This window comes from Nematolebias whitei, chromosome 15, assembly GCF_014905685.2.
Source record: "Nematolebias whitei isolate Nwh7 chromosome 15, NemWhi1, whole genome shotgun sequence".
Lineage (NCBI taxonomy): Eukaryota > Metazoa > Chordata > Actinopteri > Cyprinodontiformes > Rivulidae > Nematolebias > Nematolebias whitei.
In genome coordinates, this window is record NC_056512.1 from 23,155,211 (window position 1) to 23,182,050 (window position 26,840).

Sequence of the window (26,840 nt, forward strand, 5' to 3'; positions counted from 1 at the left end):
TCAAACTACCTTATTGCTGTAATTTTTAAATAATCTGTATGTGACGTAACAAATCTGAAATTCTGTTCTGGCATTTTGGTTTTGCTGTGCCACCCCAGGGTTTTCAGTGGCCCCCACATGGCCCCCGTTAAAATAAATTCTGGAGGTGCCACTGGAAAAAGGGAAACAATAATTTTGTGTACATGTTTGTTTTGTATTGTTAGCAAAATATCTCATGAATAACAGGACTGATTTCATTGAACAATCAGAAAATGATAGATTTATACGTCTACAGCTGCTTTTTGGACAGTCTAATTCAAGATGGCCACCACAACCAATTAACCTTAGAAAACAATACAATGGCTAAAGCTCAGTCAGTTTTACAGATGTGGAGCTACAAATTGGTGTGGTAGTAGCTGAGACTGATCACCACCTTATTGTCTGTGTTTGTGCTTAAATCTTTGTCCTTTACTTTCAAAGTCAACCTGATCTGTTAGCAAAATATCTAATTAACCACAGGGTAGAATTTATTAAAACTGAAACGTTAATATAGTTATTCTGCAGATAATTTGAGAGATGTTTAAAACTTGACGTGGTTGTAGCTGACAGTCATTCTGAATACTCCAAGGGCTAACAGATCCTTGTTTTCAAGGTTTGAGCTAAACAACTACAACTCTGTCATTTCTCTACATCAGATGCTCTCAGTCCTGAAAGTCAAAAAGCTGCAGGTGATTTGCATTCCTTCAAGAAATCCAGGGTCTTTTAATATCTTTAACAATTTGTAGGCTTTCTGTTTGATTCTAGTTTATTTGTAGCAGTGTCTTACACCAGTGCAGCTTTAATATGGACTCAGGCACTGACTCAGATTTTAATCCTTGAATGTTACACAGCCGGCTGCTCCGTCCTCTGAAGGACAAACTTGGAGAGTACACTCAAAAATTACTGCAGTAAATGCAAAAAGTATTAATTCTTTAGCGAGATGCAATAGAAGAGTCATAAAGAAGCACAACAAAAGCATGTGCACGGTTATTCTTTAATTATCATGGATGCCCACGAACAAAACATGTCGAGGTCAAAACTTAACATTAAAATTTGTGGGGCTGTAAAATGGTGGGTGTTCTGCAGAGTGGGTCTCGTGTTGCTTTCAAGTCTGTTGGTATTCGCAGCTTTTAGCTCTAATCAAAAATGATAGTTTTTCCCCTGATAAATGTTTTTAAGGAAATCAACTTCCAAAGTGAACGTTTGTTTCTTTTACCCATCTATTTCTTATAGGATGTAACTGAAGACACTCGTGGATATTTTAATGATTATTTGAACGGTTTTTATCCAAAGTGGAATGGTTTGAAAACATGTCTCGGTGTTCCCTGGTGAGCGAGAGGGTTACCTCTCTGCGGCTTCGGGCTACAAGAAGGACTGTTTGGGTTTCAAGGTTCAAGGTGCAAGGAGGCTTTATTGTCATTCGCATCACATGTGGTACATGAGGTGGAACGAAATTGTGTACTCAAGGTCCCAGTGACACCCAAAAATAGCAAAAATATAAAGTATAAAAAGAAACAGTATACAAGGATCTAAGATATACACTAAACACTAATAATATAATATAATACGGTGTATTAAACAGCATGAACATGAGTGTTGTGAGCAGATGGGTATGAATACAGCAGCTTAAGGTAAGAAATCAGCGGAATGGATTTACTTTATGTAACAAACAGCAGTTCAGATTATTCCGCCTTCCTGGAGACTCTGAATGTTGACCTGGAGTGGTGCCGTCCTGGGATTCCCTTGTTCTATATACTGAGTGATTTCAATGTCCATGTGGACAATGATGGAGTTATCTGGAGGGGGTGACTGGGTGGGACAACTTCCCTGATCTGAACCCGAACAAAGTTCTGTTATTGGACCTGTGGTAGGCATGGGCTGTCCATAACGAACACTGTTCGAGTATACGGTGGTCTGTAAGTGGACTTGGTATCAGGCCAAAGGTCCTTGACTGATTTTGTAATTGTGTCATCAGACATGTGGCCAGTGGTGGAGTCTACGCAATACTCTGGTATACTGAGTATACCCACTAGAAAAGCTTAAAAATTTCAGTATATCCACTTAAAAATGCCCAACGATACATGATATATCATTAGGCGCGTGTCATCGATACTTTAAACGGCAGTTAAACGCTTCTGTAACAATCCATCGGTATGCAGCGCTTTGCTTTGATACTGTTTTATTAATTCTATAACGTTTTTAATACAAAGCCAACTGTTGTACAAAGTTCATTTATTCAAATACAAGCATCAGAGAAATTTGGAAATGTTCCCTACGCTTAAAAATCAAAATAAATTGACGATTACATTGTACTAGCCAGTGTACTTTGGTTTCTAAGCACAGTATGCTCATTACAAAAATGTAGACTACACCACTGCATGTGGCCCCCTGTCTTGGACACTCAGGTAAAGAAAGGAGCAGAGCTGTCAACTGACCATCTATCCATCCACTATCTTCCACTTGTTCTGAAGTCGAGTCGCGGGAGCAGCAGCTTGAGCCGGGAGGCCCAGACATCTCTTTCACCTTTTCCAGCTCTTCTGGTAAGTTGTTCCCAGGCCAACCGAGAGACATAGTCTCTCCAGTGTGTCCTGGGTCTTCCTCGGGGTCTCCTCCCAGTCGGACATGCCCGAAGCACCTCCCTAGGGAGACACCCAGGTAGCATCCTTACCAGAGGCCCAAACCACCTCAAGTGGCTCCTCTCAATGTGGAGGAGTAGCGGTTCTACTATGAGTCTCTTCCGGATAACTGAACTTCTCACCCTGTCTAAAGGAGAGTCTAGCTACCCTGCAGAGGAAACTCATTTCAACCTCCTTTATTCACGATCTCATTCTTTCGGTCACTACTAAGGGTTCATGACCATAGGTGAGGGTAGGAACACAGACTGACTGGTAAACAGAGAGCTTTGCCTTACTGCTCAGCTCCCTTTTCACCACAACGGACCGGTACAGAGTCCGCAATACTGCAGACGCTGCATCAATCTGTCTGTCACTCTCACGCTCCATTCTTCCCTCACTCGTGAACAAAACCCTAAGATACTTGAAATATTCCACTTGAGGCAGAACCTCACCCTCGACCTGAAGAGAGCAATCCACCTTTTTCCAATAGAGGACCATGGCCTAACAGAGCACCTTGCTCTCAGACTGCAGGCTTACTCGCCTGGTTCTGCTAAAGGTTTCTTTAGGGAGGTTTTCCTTTCCACTGTTGCCTTCATGCTTGCTCAAGATGAGAGTCCTGTGATGGAGTGGAGCGCACAGAGGTGGTTTGCAGCTGAGTGTGAAATTAAACTGAGTTTAAATATCTGAGCATTTTGTTCAAGGGGGATAGAGCAGGAGATGGATCAATGCATTTAGGGCCTCGTTCTCAGTAATGAGGTTGGTTGTGGTGAAGACAGAGTTGAGTTGAAGGGCAAATATCTTGAATTACTGGTTTGACTACATTCCAATCCTCGCCTATGGTCATGAGGTTTGGATCATGACCAAAAAAACCAAGATTCCAGATTTAAGTGGCCGAAATTAGCTTCCTTCATAAAATATCCTGATGCATGCTCAATGAGAGACGAAACGTTTCTACATTTTTTGTTGTTTTGCTTTGTTTTGGGTTTTTTTGAATGTCCAGAGGACCAGATTTAACTTTTTTAGACTTCCTTCATAAAGTGGCTGCTCAGTGAGGAACTGCTTCATGTGGAAAACCTAGTAAGGAAACGAAAAATTAAACTGGGTTTCTTTTTCAAAAATAGATCCCGTCTAACCTTAAATGTTAGGAAACACCTTGTATCTGTGACTTTCCTTCCCTCCATTGATTACGGTGACATTATTTACATGAATGCTCCTACAAGAACCCTGCAGATGTTGGATGCTGTCTATCATGGTGCACTAAGATTCAGAACTGGCTGTGATTATCGTACCCACCACTGCACCCTGTATTCACTGGTTAACTGGACATCATTAACTTCATGCAGACTCTCTCACTTGTACATTTTCATCTTTAAATCACTTCTTGGTCTGCTGCCTTCATACATCTCCTCCTACATGTCTCTGTGTGAGTGCAGCTACAGCGTGCGCTCCCAGGACATTATTACCTGCAGTGTTCCCTCAGTGAGGACTGAACTAGACAAAAGGGCCTTCTCCTACTCTGTTCCTGTTTCCTGGAATATTTTGCAAAAAGATCTGAAGCTCTCGACCTTGACCTCTCTAAGTGGCTTTAAACATCTATTAAGTCTATGGCAAGAACCAATGCAGACATGTTCTAGGGGCTGAGATGACGTAGTGGCAGGACAGCCAACCTGAGACCCAAAGGTCCTGGGCTCAATCTCTGGTCATTGCACATCTTGTGGTGTCTAATCCCAAATTGCTCCCCAGGCGCCTACATAGCTGCCCACTGCCCCACCAGGTGTGATGGGTTAAATGCAGAGAGCCAATTTCATCTTTGTATGGGAACATATGACAACACATAGCACTTTCTTCTTCCTGTTTTTAGTTTTCTACACTGCCTTATAATCTAGCTGTTTTTTTCCGCTACTTTTTCCTTTTGATTGTCCTTTTAGTTGCCATTTTATTTTAATTTGTAAAAAAAACAAGCAAACAAAATTTTAAAATTGTACGCCTCTTTTATGTTGCTGTTGTCCACTGTTGTCATTATTCTTCGTTGAAATCAGGTCTCTCTTGTAAATGAGTCCTCGAGGCTCAATGGATTGATTGAATGAAAAAACTCTGTCATCAGGGGAGAGTTTGACGAAGGTTCGCTGCACCTTCACATCATAAGAAATCAGTTAAGATGGCTTGGGTATATGATTAGCATGCCTCCTAGGCACCTCCATTTGTTTTCCAGGGACGTCCCACTGGTAAGAAGCCCCAGGGAAAATCCAGAACTTGCTGGAAGGATTGTGTATCTTCTCTAGCCTGGAAAGACCCCAGAGTCCCCCAGGAGGAGCTAGAAAGTGTTGCTGAGGAGAGAGATGTCTGGATTTCTCTTCTGGACCTCCTGCATCTGCGACCCGACTATCGACAAGCGGTAGAAGATGGAGACTATAATATATCCACACACTCACCTAAATATTTTAATTAATGGTGCTCAAAGTTCATGACTGACTTTTAACTTGGCAAAGCCAAGTTCTGATAAAGGGGTCTGCATTTTGCTGTAACTGATGCCCGACCAGGGTTGTTGGCAGGTTCATTACAGAAAACTCTTGTCTTCTGTTTTCACAATGCACAAAAAACATTTTTAATGTACATAAAGCTGTTGCTGTGTGTAGAACCCCGCAGAACACATAAGGCATTAACGATGTGTGACAGACATGTAAGCATTATAGGCATAGCCTCTAGCAAGATGCAGACCATAAAGCGCCTAGTTCAGTCAGTTACTTTTCCAGTCTTGCTAATTCAGTGGTTATTGTCTGAGTGAGAGGGAGGAGGATGACTCACTGTGGCAATCCCTGAAAAGGGAACAGTTAAAGATGTAGTATTATTTTTTCAGCAATCTGAACTGAAAGTATTCATTTAAAAATGCTAGTTGCATTTTTTTTAATGATTTGTGCATATTTATGGTGACAACATTTTTTTTTCCTTGACAAAAAATGAGAACCCAGAATAGAGCTGACAGAATCAGTGCTTTTAAAATCATATGATGTTGGCACAATAACAGCCGAGTCAAGGAAGCACAGTCATCATCAGTCATGGTGCTACTGAATGGAAACAAAAGTACAGATGTTCCTTGTAAAGGTTCAGCGCTGGGTGAAAATTACAACAACACCCAAGCAAAACAAAAGAAGAAGTTCATTATCACATACGTCAGCCAGGAATTATGTTCAATCAAAGCTAAAGTGCCATCTGTGTGGTGAATGCACTGCTGTCACACTCTGGGCTATTCAGCCAGCGTTTTACTGAGGAGGCAGACCACATATACGTCACTATCAGATTATTTATTTTTTCCAGACACTAAACTGTCTGAAAAAAAGAGAAGTGTGTCAAAACACATCAAGCTCTGCTTGTCTTCTACCTGATATGAGGTGACCCATCAGATTATATCGCTCAATGCCCCTTCGGATACAGACTGGAGTCACTTCAGCCTTCAGACAGTAATCCCACAAAGTCTGTCCAGTCATTAATAATCTGACAACCAGACAACCCAACACAAAGGCTGCACAGTCCAACATCAGGGCCGGTCACAAAAACACACATTTGTTTCACGAATATCACATTTCTAAATAAAACGAGCATTTTACATGTAAATTTAGTAGGTGGGATTATTTTTTCTATAGATATCTTTGCTGTGTGTGTTTGTGTGGGCAGTCCCTGTTAGTTTGTCCTGGTTAACCTTAACACACTACGTGCACGTGAGTCATGTTTAAGCTGTATCCTTAATCCAGTGTTTCTAAGCATGTGACTCGCCTCGGTTTACTCACTGCGTACATCAAGTACAGGATTTTTACCTTGTCATAAGTACTGACCGTTACAGATGGTTTACCGTCATATGGAGCCAGTTCTACCTGGAAGTGCACCACGGACACTGACGTCCTTCATATTGATACTAACAACAGAACTTTGCAGTCTGCCAGCAGATCTATAGGCTGAACCTGGTGTGTTTACAGTGACAACTGCAGTGTGATGAAGTTCAAGAGGTCTACCATGTGCACTAATGGTGTTTTAGATAGCTTAGTGTGCACAGAGATATATCATTTATTTAAATTTTAAAAAGTTATTCGACATCTTAGCAAAAAATCTGATGCTAATAAAAAAATTTGAAGTGGGATTATATAAAACAATATTTGTGCAATTAATGTTTTAGCTTTTTTAATTAGCAGCCAGTTGGAAGAAAAGGCCAATTAGCTCGACAAGCTGACGGCTAGTCCAAGAGGAGCTAAGACCAAACTGCTGGACTAAAGCAACTCTAATCTCAAAAAAATAATAGGGGCTCATGTGAATGTTTTATAAATTATGAAATTGCTTTCAGTTTTCATAATATTTTTATACTGAATTTTATGAACAGACTATACAAAAGTGCAAATAGCAGTAGCATAGCTTTAGCATCAGCTAGCTGTAGCACTTTTTATGCTGCCTTGGGGAATTTTGCTAAGAATTTCAAACTTACACTATAGTGTTACATTAACTAAACTAAACATGTAATGTAGCACTGATGTCTGCAAGAACTTCAGTCTTCAAGTGTTTTTTTTTTTCAATTTTACATTAAACACTTATTCCAGCAGACTATTTTGATAGATCTGCTGCTGGTGCCCTGCATCAGAAGTCAGTGTTGTTAAGGCTTCTCGCAAATGACCATAAATACTACTGTAATGCAAAACGACAGGGAAGATAAGAATTGTTCATAAACTTTCCATAAAACTCCACTTGATAAGATCTGAACTATGGCACCACACAAAGCAGATCATGCCCCACCTCAGCCGTGTTCAGAGCATTAAGTATCACAATACTCTGAACTTTAAACCGTTTTTATACTTGGACTTGCTTTGTTAAATATTGTAAATCAAGGGGCGAAGAAATTAACGTAAAACTTGAGTTTATTTGACACTTGAATAATTAAACTTCACATAAAACAGAAACAAGTTTATCAAACAAAAATTACCCCCCCCCCCACACACACACTTTTTTTTTTTTTTTTTACAGTAACCTTAAATCATTAAGAAAAATTATATTCATGTATAATTTTCACCAAACCTTATTTATTTTTATTTTTAATCTTTTTGAAAAAAAAAAAAAAAAACTGTTGCTTCCATTTTCTACCGTTTAACACCTCTGGTTGTAGCAAACTAATATTTTAACCTGTTTCTAGAAACGAAAGTTTGAGTATGAAGGTGCATTCAAAACGTTAGTGGAGGCTGCAGGAAGCAATAAGAGCCCCGTGGTGACGTCTCTCCGGCACCGATCCATAGCCTGCTTGTAAGTTATCTTTTCTTTGGTGATCGGGTCAACCAGCTCTTTAGTGTGGGAAGCCTCATTCTTCAGCTCATCTCCAGTTGTGCTGTTGATCAGTTTGGTGGAGAGGGCCTCTTCAACAGTTAAGCGGCCTGCTTTATTGGGATTCACCAACCCACCGGTCAGGTACTGTGCCTCCATGTACCTCTTGGCATTTTCTGACGGGATGTACCCTTTCTGTGCCGCCTGTCCCACTGCAAGACGCTCTTTTGTCATCGGATCCTCGACCCCAGTAAAGGCTTTCTGGGCGTTCAGCAGTTTATACATGTGGCCTGAGTCGATGAGCCCGTTCTCGGACGCTTTGTGGACAGACAGCTTGTCCTTTTTGGTGAGATCCACAATCCCGCCGGTGGCTGCTTGGGCTTCCAGCAGTTTCAGAGCTGTGTCAGCATCAATGAGTTTGCGGGTGAGGGCGCTTCTCACAGACATGCGGCTTTCGGTGGTGGTGTCATATATGCCAGAGATTGGGAAATGTTCATCGCCTGATGAGGCAAGGAGGTTGCTTGAACTGCCAGTGAGGTGAGTGTTCAGGCTGCTGTTCAGGCTGCTGTTCAGGCTGCTGTACGAGGATCTAAGAGGTGATGGCATTGAGTTCATAGGAGAGCTTGGAATGGGTTTGGCAGGAGATTTTGGCGTTAATGGGGGAATGTATGGCTTCTCTCTTTCTCCTGCAACAAGGAGGGCAAACTCAGAAATGGACATTTTCCCTCCCTTGTAACGGCTCACATCATACTCAGTCAGGCGTCCTTCCTTAAGAGCATTCTTGACAGAGTACTGCTTCCCGCTTTTTCGATCCTGCAGAACCGTGTTGTCTCCATCTGGACCGGTTGAGGTGATTTCCTCCCAGTCGCACTCCAGCTGCGACAGCTGAAGGTAGTTGTTTCGATCGATCACTCCTTGTAAGTAAGCATCATAGGGAGACAAGTCTTTACCAGTCTCTGGATCCAGGATGGTTATCCTTGTCGAGAGGTTTGTTTCTCTGGTGTGAGTTTCAGAATGATCCTCATTCTTGATTCCATTCTGCAGCTCGATGATGAGCGTGTTTCTCTGGTGTATTTTGTCCTTCTCGTTCAGGATCTCCTTCTCCAGCCGCTGTATCTCAGAGTTTGTTTTGAGACTTCTCTGTCGTGCCAGCTGGTTCCTCTCACTCATCAGTTTGGACTGCTGCTGGAAGGTTATGCTGATGTTTTGTCTCTCTGACTCTAGCATTCTGAACTGTCTGAGGAGGTCGTCCTTCTCTCTTTGTAGAGTATCTCTTTGGGAGACGAGAGTTGTCTCCTCTTGAGATGTCACAGACTTTGAGGTCTCAAAGTGCTTGATCTGGATGCTTATTTTCTGGTTGCTGGCTTCCTGCACTTGCCTAAGATTTCTTTCCTGAGCTAATAACTCTCTGAAATGGTCCCTCTCAGCTTCCACTGCTGGGTCTTTTTCTACACGAATGACTTCTCTGTAAACAACCTTCTCAACTGATTTCTCCTTTTGAAGGATTTCCAGCTTGATCTTGAGGTTTCGAATTTCTCGTTCTAGGCGACTGTAGTTGGTGCTCTCCGTCTCCAAGTCGGCCCGAATACCGTCAGTGAGTTTTTCTAGCTTAGGGTCCCGCTCCACTTTCAGAACCTCCTCGATGACGATCTTTTCTTCAACGGGTGGCGGGGCATTCTCCAGCTCGAAAATGCGAGTTTTGATCTGCCTCAGCTCAGATTCCACTTGGATCTTCCTCTGGCGTTCGTTCATATCTGCCAGACTTCGCTCTTTTTCCTCAATCCTAGCCATCAGTTGTCTAACCTCTAATTCGAATTTTCTACGCGTCTTTATTTCATCATCCAGGTTCTTGTTTAGCTTTTCATGCTCCTGGATCTGCTTGGGGTCCTTCTGGAGACGAACCACTTCCTGTGTCACAATCTTTTCCTCTGGCTTCTGCCTCTCAAGGGTAATGTATTGGTTCTGCAACTCAAAGAGCAATTCCTCCACACTGCGGCGCTGGTGAATCTCCTCTCTAACGTTCCTTCGAAGTCTGTCAACTTCTTTCTCCAAAAGAGGATCATTCTCATACTTGATGACCTCTTTTGTGATAAGGTTTGTCTCCACCTTAGATTTTTCAGCTTTCAGCTCATCTCTTTCCTTACGTAGGCGAAGTAGCAGCTCTAGGGTGGTGTCATAGTTGACTTGCAGACGGGAGACTTGGTTACTCAGCCTTTGTAACTCCCTCGTGACCTCTGGGCTTTTCTCTTCTTTGATCACCTCTTGGGTCACCTCTTTGTACTCCACCTTGGGCTTCTGAGTGCGCAGGGTGGTCAGTGTTGCCATCACCATGTCAATGTCTTTGTCCAGGTTGACGCGGTTCCGGCTTACGTCCTGCAGTTCTTTCTTCAAACGGACCAGCTCCACTTCAGTATCAGGATCGATTCTGTAGATCTCGTTGACAATCTCTTTGATTTCCATTTTAGGTTTGACCTTTTCCAGTTCACCGTAACGTAACTGAAAGGTGGTCAGGTCCTTTATCAGGATAACGTTCTCATCCTTCTCCTCTTCCAAGGCCGTTTTTATTCTCTTTGCTTCATCAATCAGTTCTGGATCTTGCTGTACTTGTTTCACCACCTTGGTGATGATTTTGGGTTCAATGGTGTGGATAACCCTCTCCAAACTGTTTATCTGGCTCCTGGTAGTGAAAATGATTTCATTCAGAGACTTGCACCTCAACTCCTCCTCTGCGATATCACCCTGGAATGTTAGAACGGCTTTCAGCATCTCCGGGTCTTTTTCGAGTCTCACCACTTCCTTCTTAACAACCTTCTCCCTGATATTTGGTTTCTGCTGGGACAGAACTGTGAGCTCAGTTTTCTTGTGAACCGTTTCTGAATCTCTTGTTTGGAGCTCTAGCCAAATCCTCTGAATCTCTTCTCTAATCTTAACTGCCTCTTTCTCCAGCTGGGGGTCTCTCTCGTATTCCGTGAGGAGCTTGGTGATCAGTTTAGGTTCGACTTTGGTCAGCTGTAATTCTGTGGTTATGATCCTCTCATTGATCATTTCAATCTCAGACTGGGTTCTTGATTTCTTCAAATCTTCTTCGTGTATGCGAGCCTTCAGCGATTGGAGCTCCACCTCCAGTTTGGGATCACGGTAGTACTGCACCACCTCCTTCTCCTCCAACCTCTCCACTCCTCTTCTACTCTTGAGAGACAAAAATCTCTTACTGAAAGTTTCCAAATTTTTCTCAGCGATCAAGCGCCTGTTAACCTCTTCATTTAACTCCCTTTTCAGACTATCGGATGCCTCCATGTCCTTCTGCTGGCTTTGAAGCTGGAGCCGCTGACTGACAACAACCTGACTGACCTTTTCTTCATTCTGCACACAAATAAAGGACGATGCAGCACATGAGACTGTGTAGAAAACACTGACAATAACAGCTGCTGGCAGCATTTTGAAGTGAGGAGCTCATACCCTCTCCACTATGTTCTTTGCAGTTTCTATCTGATGGAGGCGCTGGTTGTTTTCAGCTGACACCTCAGAGAAGTGGTTCAGTACAGCTTTCTCCTGCAGCAGAGGAAAAACCCAACATTTGCTTTAAAACACTAGAAATGACCAAACATACCTTTAAATCACTTCTGTCTGAAGTCGCACCATTTTCTGAACCTCCTTAGCCAGAGGTGGAGTTTTTACTGGTGTCTCATTGCTGTCGTCATCTTCTTCCTCCTCATAGCCCAGAGTCCCAGAATAAACCTTTGACTTTGTCTCATACTCCTGAAAGAAAATACAAGTTTGATACTAGATCTAAAGTAAATTTAACATTTCATAAAAGCTGTTTTCTAAACTCACATTTAAAACACTCTGCAGATCTTTGGACAGGTCCTTAACTTTGACTAAATCAGCAGACCTCTTCTTGATGTCCTCCACCACTCTCTAAACAAGAACATTGTTTTAAAAAAACAGAAGTCACAGTAGAGACTAACAGAAGGCTGCAAAAGTATTAGACTCTGTCAGAATTATTTCCACTTTGTTGCCTTACAACCTACAGTAATATGGTTTAGTTTGCACCTAAGGAACCAACACAAAATACTTCATATTGATTTGTGAAAATTGGGGCTAACGTTTTTGTAAAATATAACAAACAAATGTTTTGCATGCAAGAACTCTTCATACAGGTCAGAGACAAAGTTGTGGAAAAGTACCAATCCAGGTTGGGTTATTAAAAAAAACATGTTAAACCTTAAACAGCTTACAGATCTTCATTAAATTGTTTCATTATAACATAATTAAAAGATGATACCACCAAAGCAGGAGAAGGTCGTCCTTCAAAACTCATGTACTGGGCAAGGAGGACAATAATTAGAGAAGCAAACAAGAGGCTAGGAGTTGGTTCATCTGACCACTAAAAGGTCAACAGAGCTGGGCTGCGTGGAAGATTGTCAGATAATTTGGAATTTGACAAAATAAGAAAATAAAAACACCAGAGACTTCTCAAACAAGTAGAATAAAGGTGTTAGATGGAGACTAAAACAACCATTTTTGGCCGTCAAAGCCAACAGTCTCCCAACAGTGAAGCACGGTGGTGGCAGCATCATGCTGTGGGGATGTCTTTGATCAGTAGGGACTGAGAAACTGGCTGAAGTTGAAGGAAAGAGGGAAAAACTTCTGAACTTCTGTCTCAGTTTCAAATCTGGAAGACTTCAACAGATTTCTTTTTCAGGATGTCAATATATTTTTTGTCTTATTTCTTGTTTGTTTCACAACAAAATACTATTTTGCATTTTAAAATGGTAGCTGATTAAATTAAGAAACATAATTCTTAAAACAATCTTTTTGAACTCCAGGTTGTAGGGCAACAAAATGGAAAGCATGTCAAGGGGCTGTGTACTTTTGCAACCTACATATTTCACTTGTTTCCATTTAGATTTTAAAGAGGAACAAACTTTGTGGAAAAGTTGTAGACAGATAATAAAACCCATTTACCCTCTGAGATTTCTCCTTGGCTCTTATTTCTGCCAGCCCGTCGGTAGGTTTGACCGAGTTATTTGGCAAATTGACCAAGAAAAAATCCAGTGACTGTACCGCACTTTCAAATTCTTGAACTTTATTGTTTCCTTGCTTTAGAAAAGCCAACCTAAAGCAAAACATACAGAAAATACACAAGTAAAAAAACATTTATACTGTAGCAGTAATGGCTGGTGGGTTTGTGTTGCCCTCACCTCTCTTGGATCTGATTGTTGACATTCGTGTCCCTGTTCTTCAGTTGTTTCACCTCGCTCTCCTGCCGGCGGACGTCCGGGCAGTACTCGTTGGCGCTCTGCTGCAGAGAGCTGCACGCTTGCTTCACCAGGTCCAAATCTTTGCCCAGTTGTCTCAGCTCGTCTTTGTTGGATAGAGCATCGTTTTGCATCGCCTGTTGGAGATTAATCAGAAAGATTAAACAGAGAAGGAAAACTACATTTTGGTTTGGTGCTCTACACTTTCAAGTGTTTTTTTTTTTTAATTGGTTAAGATGATTCAACACCTGGAGGTTATTAATGCGAGTCTGAAGAGCTTTCTCTTCACTAAGGATGACACCATCTTTAGCGAGTTTGTCCTCAAACCCTGAGACGTAACCATCAATCTTCTTTTTCTGCTTCTCCAGGAACATTGAGGCTAAAACTCTGAAAGGAGACAAAGAGCAAACAAAATAAACTACAAACACCGTGCACTTACACCGGAGATGATATAGTTTTTATATTCAATTAATAAAAAATGTACTTTTTGTTGTAAAGCTCAATAAGCATGTTGATGTTGTGGATCTTGTTGTCGGCGGAGCTGAGTTTAAGCGCCACAGTGGAGGCAGTGGGACCCAGAGGTTTCTTGGCCAGAATGGGGTCCATCTCTCTTTGGATGGCAAACTTCTCAGATTCCAGCTTTCTGACCGTCTGAGCAAATTTCTGCAGAACAGGAACAGGGTTTTAACACAAAAACATTTCTGAAGAAACTTCTAAGGGTTCCAGTGCACCTTCTGCCTGAAAGAAATGACTCATAGAGCTTTGTTTTGAAATTTTGTGTGGAAAAAAAACGTTTCCTGTTTGCCCCGTCAGTTTTTCTGGACTTTTAACTATAAAGATAGAAGCCCTCAAATCATTCAAGATGTATGGGGCAGCCATGACGGAAGGATAAAAAAAGAAATAACCCAATACAGTAACTTAGAAAGTGCTGAGCCAATGGTTGTCATAGCGACTCCCGCCTTTTCTGGGAAGTGGAGGGAGGACAAGCACAGACACTTCTCGTCATCTAACAGAAACCTGCTTCAAACTGTTGATGTGTGAAAAATATGTCATTTTTAAAAAGTTTTTAACGTCGAGAAGCCAAAATGTCTGGTGGCCACATGTGTAAATTTATTTCTACGTACATTATGTAGGAGATTTGAAAGATTGAAGAGACCAAATTTTTAAGTTTGGACGAGAAAATTACAGATTAAAAATATAAGGAAGCCAAAGAGAGTTTGGGTGTGCACGTTCTGCACTCTGGATGGATCTAAAAGATAAATGTAGCAGGGAGAGGCATGCTGAACGAAAGGAGACACATACGTCTATTGATGTTTCAATTGTGTGAAACATGTAAAATAGAGATGTGACATTTGCAAACGATCCAAATCTATGGAGATAAATCAGTCTCAAAAGTAGTCACACAAGTGTACAACAAGATTTGTATGCGTACAGTAAGATCCATAAGCGTACCACAAGTTTGACAAATACATAACCAGTTTTTCAAATGTACACATTCAGTTTGCACAAGTAGAAATATTCTGTGCATACAAATAGTCAAATACACGTGCACAAACCACCTGCTGTGGACAGACCAGTCAACAAGAGCACACGGATCAGCTGCCTGTGTGCCTTGAGACTTTCTTACTGCTTCAGATTCACAAAGGAAATGCTGCATTCAAGGCTAGAAAAAAGCTGGGACATATGAGTTTTACCAGATTTACTGAACTATTGGGGAAAGACTCATTTCTAACCTGGCACAATAGCTCATAACTCCTAAAACACATAAACTTAAAATATGTTTTCTGGTATTTTCTTCCTCTGCTAAAACTACCGGAAATATATATTTTTTTGGTAGTTTTTCCACAAGAAGAAAATGTTAACTTTTGTGAACTGTACAGGTGAAATAAACATCAAAAGTGGTTCGGTTATTCTTCTAGTGGAAAAACTACTAGGAAAATATATATTTTCCAGTAACATACACACACATTTTTTCTCCTGAAAAATTTTCCGATCATTTCTGCTAATTTTAGGTCATTTTAACCGTACAGTTCCCTTAATTAATGTTTTTGGAATCCATTAATGTTAAAGTTAGCATATGTGTTTTAATATAGAGGTTTACTATAGAGGTAATGAGCTATTCTGACAAGTTGGAAATTTGTCTTTTCCCAATAATTAAGTAAATCTGGTAACACTCAGATTTACCAGCTTTTTACCAGCTTTGAACGCAGCATTACTGTTGCAAATCTAAAAAACTAAACTTTCCGAATAAAGTAAAGATGCTTTAATGATTATTTTTCTTGTTTTGAGGAATTGTTTTATGAAAGCACACCTCGTGGTCCCGCTGTTTGTTTTCCAGGTCTTGTATTGGACTGTGACTATCCAGTGGGGTCCTCAGTCTGTTCAGAATTTCTTTTTCACTCCTGTCCAAAGCTTTGTTGATCCGGTCTATGTCACTGAGGACATCTGCAGCTTTGATATCGTCTGGAGAACTTTGCATAACAACTGATCAGGAACAGAAAGAAAAGAAAAGTCCACTCTGAGAACAAACAGTCCATAAATGTGAGGGTCTGACCATGAGAAAATGTGGAGGGCTGTCTTGTCACCTGTCTTCTGGGACTGAACCACCTCCATCGCAGGGCTCTTCAAGGAGTCCATCAGCCCTGATCTACGCTTCTTCAGGTCTGCCAGCTTTCTGTCCAGGCTGAACCACAAACACACATTTATTTTAAAGCTGTTCCAGATGAATTTAGGCTTTGTCTTTGGGTTAATTACCTAAAACAACAGGAGAGTTTATTAGTGTACCTGTTAACGGTCTCCAGCACCTCAGTATCAGGCGGTGGGATCTCAAAACAAGCCCCAGGGAGGGTTCTGATCTTCCCGTTTTTGTCCTCGAGATTCCACTTCTTATCGTCAGCGAAGGACTTCAGGTTGAGCATCTCATCACGTTCCACTGCTTCCTACATCCATGAGAAGATGACGAAATGAGCCTGACAACACTTTCACCAACTTGTCACCTTCGTGAGACAACACCTTACCTGTCCGTCCACCCAGTCACACAGGGACACCACCTTGGTGGGTTTGGTGGGCTGGATTCTGCGTAGCTTTAGAGGCACAATGGTGCGGCTGAGCTGCCTGAGAGCGTCCATGCGCTGCTCGTTCCTTTTCACAGCCGGTTCATCTCCCTTTTCATTAATTATAAATGAAGTCAGAAGAATTACAGGTACTGTATTTCCAATCAGGATGTTATTAAATGTGTCTCATAATAATTTACAGGACTGTACCTCCAGTGTTATCAGGACCTCTGGGTTGCTCTTTTTGTTCAGCGACTTTGGATCCAGAGTGGAACTGAGTCTGTCCAAAGACTCGGACAAAGTCTCTGCATCTAGCTGGAACTACAGAAACAAACAGCAGTTTCTTTAATCGTTTGTTTAAGCAGGTTATACGACAGATGGCCGCTCTGTTGGTCTTTACCTTCTTGTAAGCGTCAAGGTTGTTCAGGTGCACTTCCTGTGCCAGACACAGGTTAAGGAAGCCTTGCCACTCCATCTGTACGGTGTCTTTGTGTATCTGGCAGAAAATAAATAAAACTTTCAGAGTAGCTAAATCCGACAATATAAATTCATCGTAAATATTTTGTTAATAAACTTATGAGTTTCTGACACTGAGCGTAGAAAGATGTGCTTGATGTTTGACGTGTTACCTCAATGGTTCTGCTGCCAGGATGTTTTGACTCAATGAGACGGTCTCCTTCCGCCTGGAGCTGGTTGACCTCACGCTCATGTGCAAGCAGTCCATTAGTTTTGAATTTCTGAACATAAACACAAAGACATGCATGATGCATTTGTCCGAGATGGGGGAAACAGCCCCAGACCTCCCTGTCCATAACTATCTTCTCTAGCTCATCTGGAGGGGTTCCCAAGCCAGCTGTGAGACCAGGGTCAGTATGGACCAGTTGGACATGTTTGAAACACCTCCACCTTCCTTACCAGATGCTCCTTTTGATGCAGAGGAGCAGAGACCCTGAGCTTCTCGCAGACGGCTGAACTCCTCATCTCATCCCTAAAGGTGACTGTGCAGGAAAACACATCAGCAGTCATATTTTCAGTCCCATTTTTTTGGTCATCACCCAGAGCTTATAGCCATAGGTTCATCACCCAGAGCTTATAACCATAGGTTCATCACCCAGAGCTTATAGCCATAGGTTCATCACCCAGAGCTTATAACCATAGGTTCACCACCCAGAGCTTATAACCATAGGTTCATCACCCAGAGCTCATAACCATAGGTTCATCACCCAGAGCTTATAACCATAGGTTCCTCACCCAGAGCTTATAACCATAGGTTCATTACCCAGAGCTCATAGTCATAGATGAAGTTTGGAACACTGAGTTTATAAATTGACAGCTTTGCCTTTCAGGTTGTTCCTCAATATGTCTTCCTCACAGCAGACACTGTCCCAAGTTGCTTATCAATTCATTCAACCTTTATTTATACAACCTTCTGCTCTACTCTGCACCCACTTTTTAACAAGACCCAAAGATGTATGAACTCCTTGATATTGGGGTGGGGCTTATGCCCAACCCAGAGTTGACAATCCAACCTTTTCTGACGAGGTATTGTACTGTATTTACATTTCTGTTACCACATACAAATTGAATTTACCATGTTGTTATACTTTTACAAGGGTTGTGTTCCACTTTTATCTATTTTTACCAAACATGAAATGTATACATGTAGAAATCCATTAGCTGCCACTCGTTCCAGAGTTAATTTACCCAAACATCTCTTTCTGCAGACGCCCTCCAGGAGGACCCCAAGGTGTTCCCAGGCCAGCTGAGAAACTGTCTTTCCAGCGAGCTCTGGGTCTTTCCCGGGGTCTCCTCCCAGTTGGACTTGCTCAGAACACCTCAGTGAGGCGTTCAGAAGGCATCATTACCAGAAGCCGGAACCACCTGAACTTGATGTGGAGAAGCAGCTGAGAAAACTCATTTATCTTGTTTGTATCCATGATGCTGTTCTTTTGTAAACTAGTATTCACGACCACAGGTGAGGGCAGGAACACAGGCCACCTGGTAAAAAGAGCTTCTCCTGAAAGCTCAGCTCCCTCTTCACTACAACGAACAGGCACAGAGAGTACATACAGAGTATGCAATACTATGAAGACATGTTGTACCATCTGTAGATTTGGATGTGCTGATCTTAATCTCAACTACAACGTACTTCACACTTGACTGTGAACCATTCCAGTGAGAGCTGGAGATCACAGCAGGTAAGACAAGGTCACTGAAGAGGATCCGTCTCATCGTCGGCAGGTCCAGATTGGAATAAGGCCCAATTTATGGCCAGGTCACTCTTGGAAAAGAGGTTTTTAATCTCGACGAGTTATTTTTCCTGGTTAAATAAAGGATCCATACAACTCCTATCCAGAAGACTGGCTCCAGAACCTATGCTGTGTGTTGAGTTGAGTCCAATAATATCTAGTCGGTCCCTTTCAGTCTCACACACAAGCTCTGGCTCATTATTTATTTATTATTTATTACCCTTTATTTAACCAGGCAGATCCCATTGAGATCACTGATCTCTTTTGCAAGGGAGGCCTGGACCTGAAGGCAGTCTAACATGCATGTTTTTGGTCTGTGGAAGGAAACCGGAGTACCTGGAGAAAACCCACGCAAGCACGAGAAGAACATGTAAACTCCACACAGAAAGACCCCCAGGTCCAGTTGAGGATTGAACCCAGGACCTTCTGGCTGTGAGGCAACAGTGCTAACCACTGATCCATCATGCTGCCAACTTCTCTAACAGAGAGGTGGTCCTGCATGTCCCAACAACCAGCTTCAGTAAAGCTGTATAATATGTAAAAATACTTTAAAAAGTTCAATAAAAATAACTAACATGAGCATTTCACGTTAAACTTGAAGGAAAGCAAAAAGATATGCACTGTTTAAAAACTGTGTTTGTTTTAGTTTTACTCAGACGTAGCTCCATTAGACACAAACATGGAGGAAAAAACACCTTAAATCATTTCACATAACTGTGGCCACATGCCATTCACACTGCGGCTGCTCACCTCATACTCCATACGAACGCCCGAGGCGTCAACCATCCGATCACTCCAGTCCCTCTGGAGGATCCGATCCTGCTGGCCTGACAGGTAGACCAGCTCCTTGCTGCAGTTCTGCATGTATTCGTACAAAGAGGCCAGGTAGCTGCGCCTCAGCTGGGAGCTCTCCTGCACAGGAAACAAACACACACAGGTAACATTTAGAACAGGTCGAGAAAATACAAACACCAAGGGAGGTGTGAAAATAAAATATACTAGAGAAATTGCATTTCCTGTGAAAATGCAGTGTGAATGCTTATTGCTGAAGAACTTGCTGAAAAACAGCTGAAATTAGATTAAAAGCATGCTGAATGGAAGTTTTCAGAAGAAGCAGAACAAACACATATTTGCTGATTAGGTTTAAATAAGCAGAAATGAGCACAAAAATGAGGAAATGAGCTTAAAAAAAGAGCTTAATTCAGCAAAGAATAACTGAAAAGTAGTTGAAAAAGCAGAAAGAAGCTTAAACTACAAGAAGGAAGTGGAACAACCTGAAATTAGAAAAAAAAACATGTACAGGTAATTAGCTGAAAAGGCTAAATTTAGCACAAAACCACTAAATAGTAGCTGAAGAAAAAGCTGAAAATAGTAGAAAAAAGCTGGCAGAAGCATAACAAGCAGAAAGAAGTTAATTAGGCTGAAAGTAGCAGAAATTACCATGAACAACTTGAATTCATATGAAAACAGCTGAAATTAGCTAAAAATGCTAAAAAAAAAAATTTGTATCTGAAACAGTAAAACAAGTTTAAATAAGCAGAAGAAAGCAGAAAATGCACATGTTTATTGAAAGAAGCCAAAAAAAGCAAAAAAGTGGAAATTATCTGCAAAAAGCTGAAACTAGCAAAAACAACAGCAACAACAACAACAAATCAGCTGAAAGTAGCTGAAAAGTTTTAAATTACCAGTAGGAACTGGTGAGAGCACATTTTTGCTGAATTAGGCTGAAAAAGGTTGAAAGGAGGGCAAACATTTAGAATTAGCCAAAAAAGCTAAGATTAGCATGGAACAGCTAAATAGTAGCTGAAAATTGAATCTAGCAGAAATAAGCTGAAAGGAGCATAACAAGCTGAAATTAACAGAAAGAAGTTAGAAGCACAAAAATTTTGTCGTTAGCAGAAATGATCTTAAAGGACAAAACAGCTGAAATTGGCTGAAAGTAGCTGAAAAACATTTAAATTTGCAGAAGGAAGCTGAAAGAAGATGAAACAGAACAAAATATGAAAGGAGCAGTAAAAGGTTGTAAACAGATGTGAAGAGTTCAAGGAGGTAAAATGAGCTCAATTCATTTTCTATTAGGGGGAAAAAAGTGTCAGAAATGGCTAAATATTTCAAAAAGCTAAAGTTGCATCAATACTAAAAGTGATAGCAGGATTGTCCTGAAAGAGTTGAACGTTTTGGTTTATGGTTTGTTGAAATAGCACAAAAACTGTGAACGAGAAAGACGCAAAAAAACATCTGGAAGAGAAATGGATCACAACAGTGAGAACGTTTCATGAACGTTCACACGATAAATACTCACAATGAGTTCTGCATATTTCTTTTTGAGAGCAACATACTCCTCCTGAAAGAAAGCAACATGGAAGAAATGAGCCCTGCATGGTGTTGTGGAGTCTGCACACACACACACACACACACACACACACACACACACACACATAGGTTTGTTTTGCTATCTTTATGGGGCCTTTGCATTGACTTCATTCATTTTTCATTCATTTCTATAGCCTAACCATGACCTTTATCCTTAACCTAACCATTACCAGTACATACCTAACCCTAAACCTAACACATCCTCAATTCACACCTTAGTCCTAAACCTAGTCCCTAACCCACCAACAGGACTTCTTCTTATGGGGCCTGGGCTTTGGGCCCCATAAGGAGCAGTTGGTCCTCACAATGCAGTATAAGTTGAAAAAATGGGCCTCACAAAGTAGCATAAACAAGGACACGCACACACACACACACACACACACACAGCAGTGGTACCTTGGAGGCTGTGGTAGTGGGCTGCAGCTGGCTGTTGTAGGCCTCCACCTCTTGGTGCAGGATGTTGTGCTCTGCGATCTGTTTCTCCACATCAGACAGTTTGGGTCCGTACGTCTGGGACTTCAACTTGTTCTACAGTCACAACATCACACGTCCAAGACCTGGTTACGTTTTCAGCTCATCACAAGCAAATTATTGACGCTGCAGCTCCACTGACCAGTTTCTCTTGGAGCACAGGAGCCCAGTCGATCTTCTGTGCCGTGTCCAAGTCTTGGACCTGTTCATAAAGGTCCCTGAACGTGGCGCAGTCCTTCACCCAGCGATGATGCAGGTTGTTCACGCTGAAAACACAAACACACAAGTTTCCTTTAGAGCAGGAATGTGGAAAAGGGTGCGTGGCGAGAATAAACCAAAGGAATGTGACGCTGCAGGTTTGAGGTGACGACAGGCAACATACTCTCTCTCGATCTCTCCCGCCTGCGGATGCTGCAGTTTCTTGGCTTTGGACACGTCCATGAACAGGTCCTTCAGCAGCCCCTCGGCCTGCGCCAGGTTGTCTGCAGCCTCCTTCTGGTAGAGGAGCTTCTTGTTGTTCTCATCGTTTGCTTTGTCCTGCACAGCAGCAGTTTTCACTTTTCCAGCTCAGTAAAAATTTGCAACGTTGTTGTTTTTTGTCATTTCTCACCAGCTCCAGCAGCTCCTCAGCTCGCAGGACGTTCTTCTCCACCTGGTCTGCATTCTTCTGCATGCGAGAGATGACCTGGGCCAGTTCACTGACCTGAGTCCTGTGTGGAAACATGCAGATTACTGCAGATGTGTGCACGCTCCTGAGTCCTGACTGGACTGGAGCACAATATGAAAAACTGAAGTAAGACATTTATGACTTTATTCACTCATAAAATGATCAGGTTGCTTTTAACGTCTAGAAACAGGTTGGTTCATTGTCTGAGTGTGCGTGGGGTTAAAATAGTGTGATCCAACAGACATCCAGGAATTTATACAAATAAGTAAAGTCTGCTTTCTCTTTTCTAAACATCCTCTGTGAAAATGATCAGAAGCCACATCGTTGTGATGAAGGCAGCGTGTGGTTTGTGTAGGAAGGCCTTGACTCATGGAAGCAAATGTTCTAAACCTTGAATATTAATTATTTCTGCAGTGATGGTGCCTTCCCATGTGTAAACTGTCCACACAGATGCAGATTTTTGCGGACCGGTGAACCTCTGCCCATCTTTACTTCTAAGAAGTTCAGCCTCTGCACAAACCAACAGGACAGCTGTGCGTGTGTGTGTGTGTGTGTGTGTGTGTGTGTGTGTGTGTGTGTGTGTGTGTGTGTGTGTGTGTGTGTGTGTGTGTGTGAGAGCGACCCCGCTCCTCTTTACTGCAAACTGAGATGATCTGTGTGTGATTTTCTTGTGTCCTCTGTCCAGTGTTCCTCAGTGCGTGTCCCTCGTGTTGCCAACTCCTGCTGCACCTGTCCCTCATTGTCCTCCCCCAGGCGTCTGTAATTATTTCCTTGTCAGCGTCTCTATAGATTCTGCATTTCCTTGTTGTTCCTGTCAGTGGATTGTCCTGTAAGGCGTCAAGTTCTGTCTTCCTCCGTGTCTCCATGATCCCTCGATGTTAGTTTTGCCGCCACGCCAGTCTTCTGTGTTCCTTATTTAATAAATAAGAAATTATTTATTTTTTATATTTGAGTTCTTTGCATCTGTCTGCATTGGGTTCAACGAATCCAGTGGTTCCCAACCCTCGTCCTTGCGGAACACCATCCTGCATGGTTTAGTTCAGTGGTGTAGTCTACATGATCCCTTGGGTATACAGAGTATATGTACTAGAAAAGATTAAGAATATCAGTATACCCACTTAAAACTGCCCACTGATACATGACATATCGTTAGGTACATGTCACTGATATGTTAAACGTCATAACGCTTCTGTAACAATCTGTCTGTATGCAGCGCTTTGCTTTAATACTGTTTTATAAATTCTATAACATGTTTTTAATACAAAGCCAACTATTGTACAAAGTTTGTTGTTCATTTATTCATATCAGAGAAATTTGGAAATGTTCAATATGCTTAAAAATCAAAATAAATTGATGATTACATTGTACTAACCAGTGTACTTTGGTTTCTAAGCACAGTATACCCACTACGAAAATGTAGACTACACCACTGGTTTAGTTGCTTCTCCGCTCCAACACACCTGATTTTAATGAACGGATTATTAACAGGCTTCTGCAGAACTTGAGGAAGTAATTAAATCACTGAATCAGGTGTGTTGGAGCAGAGAAACAACTAAAACATGCAGGATGGTGTTCCTCAAGGACTAGAGTTAGGAACCACTGAATGCTACAAAGGATGCTTTCCAAACAAATTTCAGACTTGGTTCCTCTGAGCACAGAGCGTTTCAGTTTGCCTCAGTCGTTAAACAAGTTTTGGTCCAGAGAAGACCGCAACATTTTTAGATGAAGTTCACATCCTCTTTGCATGATAGAGCTTTAAACTGTATTTGTGGGTGGCACAGAGAACTGTCAGACATGCTCCTGAGTTCATGCTGTGATGTGAACAGAGTCAGACCTGCAGCGGCCCCCGAGGGCCTGAAGATCACAGATATCTAACAATGACTTTAGTTTGGTCCTATGAGCTCAGATTTCTCCCGAGTCTTGAAATAGTTTAATAATATGAACTGTAAATAATGATTTTTAAAGTCTTCCCAAATAAAAACAATATTCTGAAATTGTTCCACTACTTTCAGGCAGTTTTTTGCAGACGCTGCTCTTTACTTCTGGCTCAGCCTCTAAAACGCTCCTTGGTCTTCTCAGCGTCCTGCTTCCTGTGCACAGCTTAAACTTACAGCTTTTGGTTGGCTCCATCCAGACGAGTTGCTGCCATTAAATCCACAATGATCTTATTTCTTCCTAACCGACACTGTACTATGTTCCACCGTGAATAAAATATAGGCTTATAAGATGTGTAAATCGTTACATTCTGTTTTTATTTACATTTCTCACAACATTGCAGCTTTTTGATAATTGAAAGGACGTTGAAGTCAGACGGGCCTGGCAGCCCAGACAAAGAAGATGCCTCCACCTGTTCAGCAGCTCTCCTCTTTAAAAACCTTCCAGCAGACCTGTTCGGGCGCTCCGGCTGTTTGCTCTGCGAGTCCTGCTCCTCTAACACGACAGCCATTTATCGTGACACACCCGGATTAAGAGCCAGGGGACACATTGTCAGATGGAAGGGGAGTGTCCCCGTTAGCAGTAAGGAATGCTGTTTCTGTGTGTGTGTGTGTGCGTGTGTGTGTGTGTGTGTGTGACACAGACATTCCTGCAGATACACACACACACTACACTTGATTGCCCAAATAAAACCATGTTGTTTGAAAGTGGGGGGTGGGGGTATGACAGGTGTGGTCAGACATTATGGCTGCTTGGAGTCAGAGTCTATGAAGGCCGTTCTGTCATCACTCCCAGTGAAACAATGTCACTCTGAGCAGTAAGGAAGTTAACGACTAACATTCCTGCACTCACATCCATTTATTATCAACCAAAACAGTTTCATTGTAATCCTCAAAAACATATTTTATGTTGGTTTTTTTTTTAATTGCATGACGTATATTGCATAATACTGCTATAAAGGATCAATACAGATTTTTTTTAAGTGGCTTAATGTGAAGTTGCTATGATCCATCAGTATCTTACCTGCAGCAGATAACAGTTAGAGTCATTTCACTTTAAAGAATCAGGAGCAAATCCTTGTTTAAGTTAAGCTGACATCTAATTTAATTCATGGCCTGTTCAAGAGCAGATTTCTGCCACCTAAAACAAACCCTAAAGGTTTTGCCTCAGTTCAGATGAACGCGCTGCATCTTTTTACGTCACATCCTTTCTGCATCAGCTAGTTACGCTGACCGGGCGTGTTTGACACACTTCATTTTCCGCCACGCATTTCTGACTGTAATGGAGCACAGACTGTGGCCTAAAACAGTCATCCACAAGAGTAAAACATCAAGGTCTACGCAGAAAAAAAAATATGATGCAAAAGTTTAAGTTTTGTTAAATCAGTATGAAATCTTTAAAGTTTAAATTGTTTTAGTTGATCAAAATCTGCTCTTATTAGTCTGATTACATACATAACTTCACAAAACACCACGTTTAAAAAGTCTGAACAATTGTATTATAGTAATTAAAGGCCTAGACATCTGACAGAATGCATGTGGCCCGCTGCCGTCCACGTAGAGTTTTCATGAAAATATTGTTCTCACGCTCTAGTGTCGGATGACTCTCAACTATTACACCAAAATTTAGCTCAGTATTTGTAAACTTGACTGAGTTCAGTCTGTTAGTTAGCTGCTGCTGCCACTTTGAATCAGTTGTAGATTACTTTCTGAAAGTTTCATTAAAATCCATCCAGGATCAGGAGATATTTAACTTTTAAACACAAATCTCAGAGCACTCAGAGTATAGGTTGAGGATGACTCTCAGCCACTACCACACCAAACTTTAGCTCAGAATCTGTCAGATTCACAGATTTATGACCATTTTTGTGTTCGCTCAGATCACTTTGCTGTGGCAGCCATCTTGAATTGCGTTGACTAGCTGTAGATGAATGGATTACTGTCAGAGACAGCCATTTTTTATTTTTATTGTTTGCAAATTGACACTGTGGCGTACTTTCCGAGTCTCGTTTCAACAGCACGAGCCTGCAGCCATGAGTCACAAATTTCCTGCCTCCCAGCATTCATGGAGACAAACAGGAGCAGCATGAAGCTGGAGGGGCCTGCCACTCCTTTGCTTTCATGCACCACACCCCTCCACGAAACTCCAAACACGCTCAGAGGTGTGCGTCCTCCTCGGTGACAGGTAACACTCACCTGACTTTGCACCGTGACACAGTCCATGCAAGGACAAGTGGCAGATATTAATGACTCGCTCTGGGTTTCTGTCAGCTCACTGATAATGTGTTTATATACGCTGATGATACACTCCTCAGGTAAAGAGCCAAAAGCAGGTTAGTAACAGATTATGAGTGTAAACAGAACAAAAGCAGATGTGTGTATCTATACGGCTCCAGCGACATAAAAGAGGCCTGGATGGAGTTATGGTTCACAAAAAGTGTGAGGCTTCAGCAAGAGACGTCAAAAAGAAGCAACAGATGGAGACAGAGGCCTCACACACACTGAAACTCACTTGTTGATCTTTGCAGGGCTGTAGTCCCCTTTCTTCGACATCTCGGGGCACCGGCGGGTCCTGCTGTTGAAATCTGAATCCGAGTGTGTTCCTCTCCTCCAGCTCCCCTTCTCCCTCGCTCATTCACTGCGTCTCCTCTAAGTTAAGGAGCGTCCACCTGTCTCAGCTCCTCCCAGACCAACAGGTGTGTCGTCAGCAGCAGCAGCATTCAAGGAGCAGACCGGGTCGACCTGTTCCGCTCTCCTGTCACTTCAATAAGAAAAAAAAACCTCACGCTGACATTTTAATCTGGATTACCCTCTCTGTGCATTTCTTCTCCTGGATCCGCTGCCTCAGAAATGTACTTTTCATGATCAAAACTCAGGAAATGTGTTGAAATGTGAGCGAGCGCT

At 42.0% G+C, this 26,840-nt stretch overlaps 1 protein-coding gene across 1 annotated transcript; it reads right to left on the reverse strand.

The window, feature by feature from the left end:
* Positions 1–7,717: 7,717 nt before the first annotated feature.
* Positions 7,718–26,604, reverse strand: evplb (envoplakin b). The gene is made up of 22 exons (XM_037688896.1): positions 26,449–26,604; positions 21,946–22,045; positions 21,718–21,872; positions 21,478–21,601; positions 21,261–21,392; positions 20,794–20,835; positions 19,242–19,403; positions 16,872–16,979; positions 16,643–16,738; positions 16,453–16,563; positions 16,207–16,353; positions 15,974–16,128; positions 15,775–15,872; positions 15,501–15,673; positions 13,674–13,852; positions 13,438–13,576; positions 13,133–13,326; positions 12,897–13,047; positions 11,763–11,846; positions 11,568–11,687; positions 11,388–11,480; positions 7,718–11,291 (listed from the first exon to the last, which is right to left on the reverse strand). The coding sequence occupies exons 1-22, from the start codon at positions 26,487–26,489 to the stop codon at positions 7,800–7,802; spliced, it is 6,096 nt and encodes a 2,031-aa protein (XP_037544824.1). The 5' UTR covers positions 26,490–26,604; the 3' UTR covers positions 7,718–7,799.
* Between the last annotated feature and the right edge of the window lie 236 nt (positions 26,605–26,840).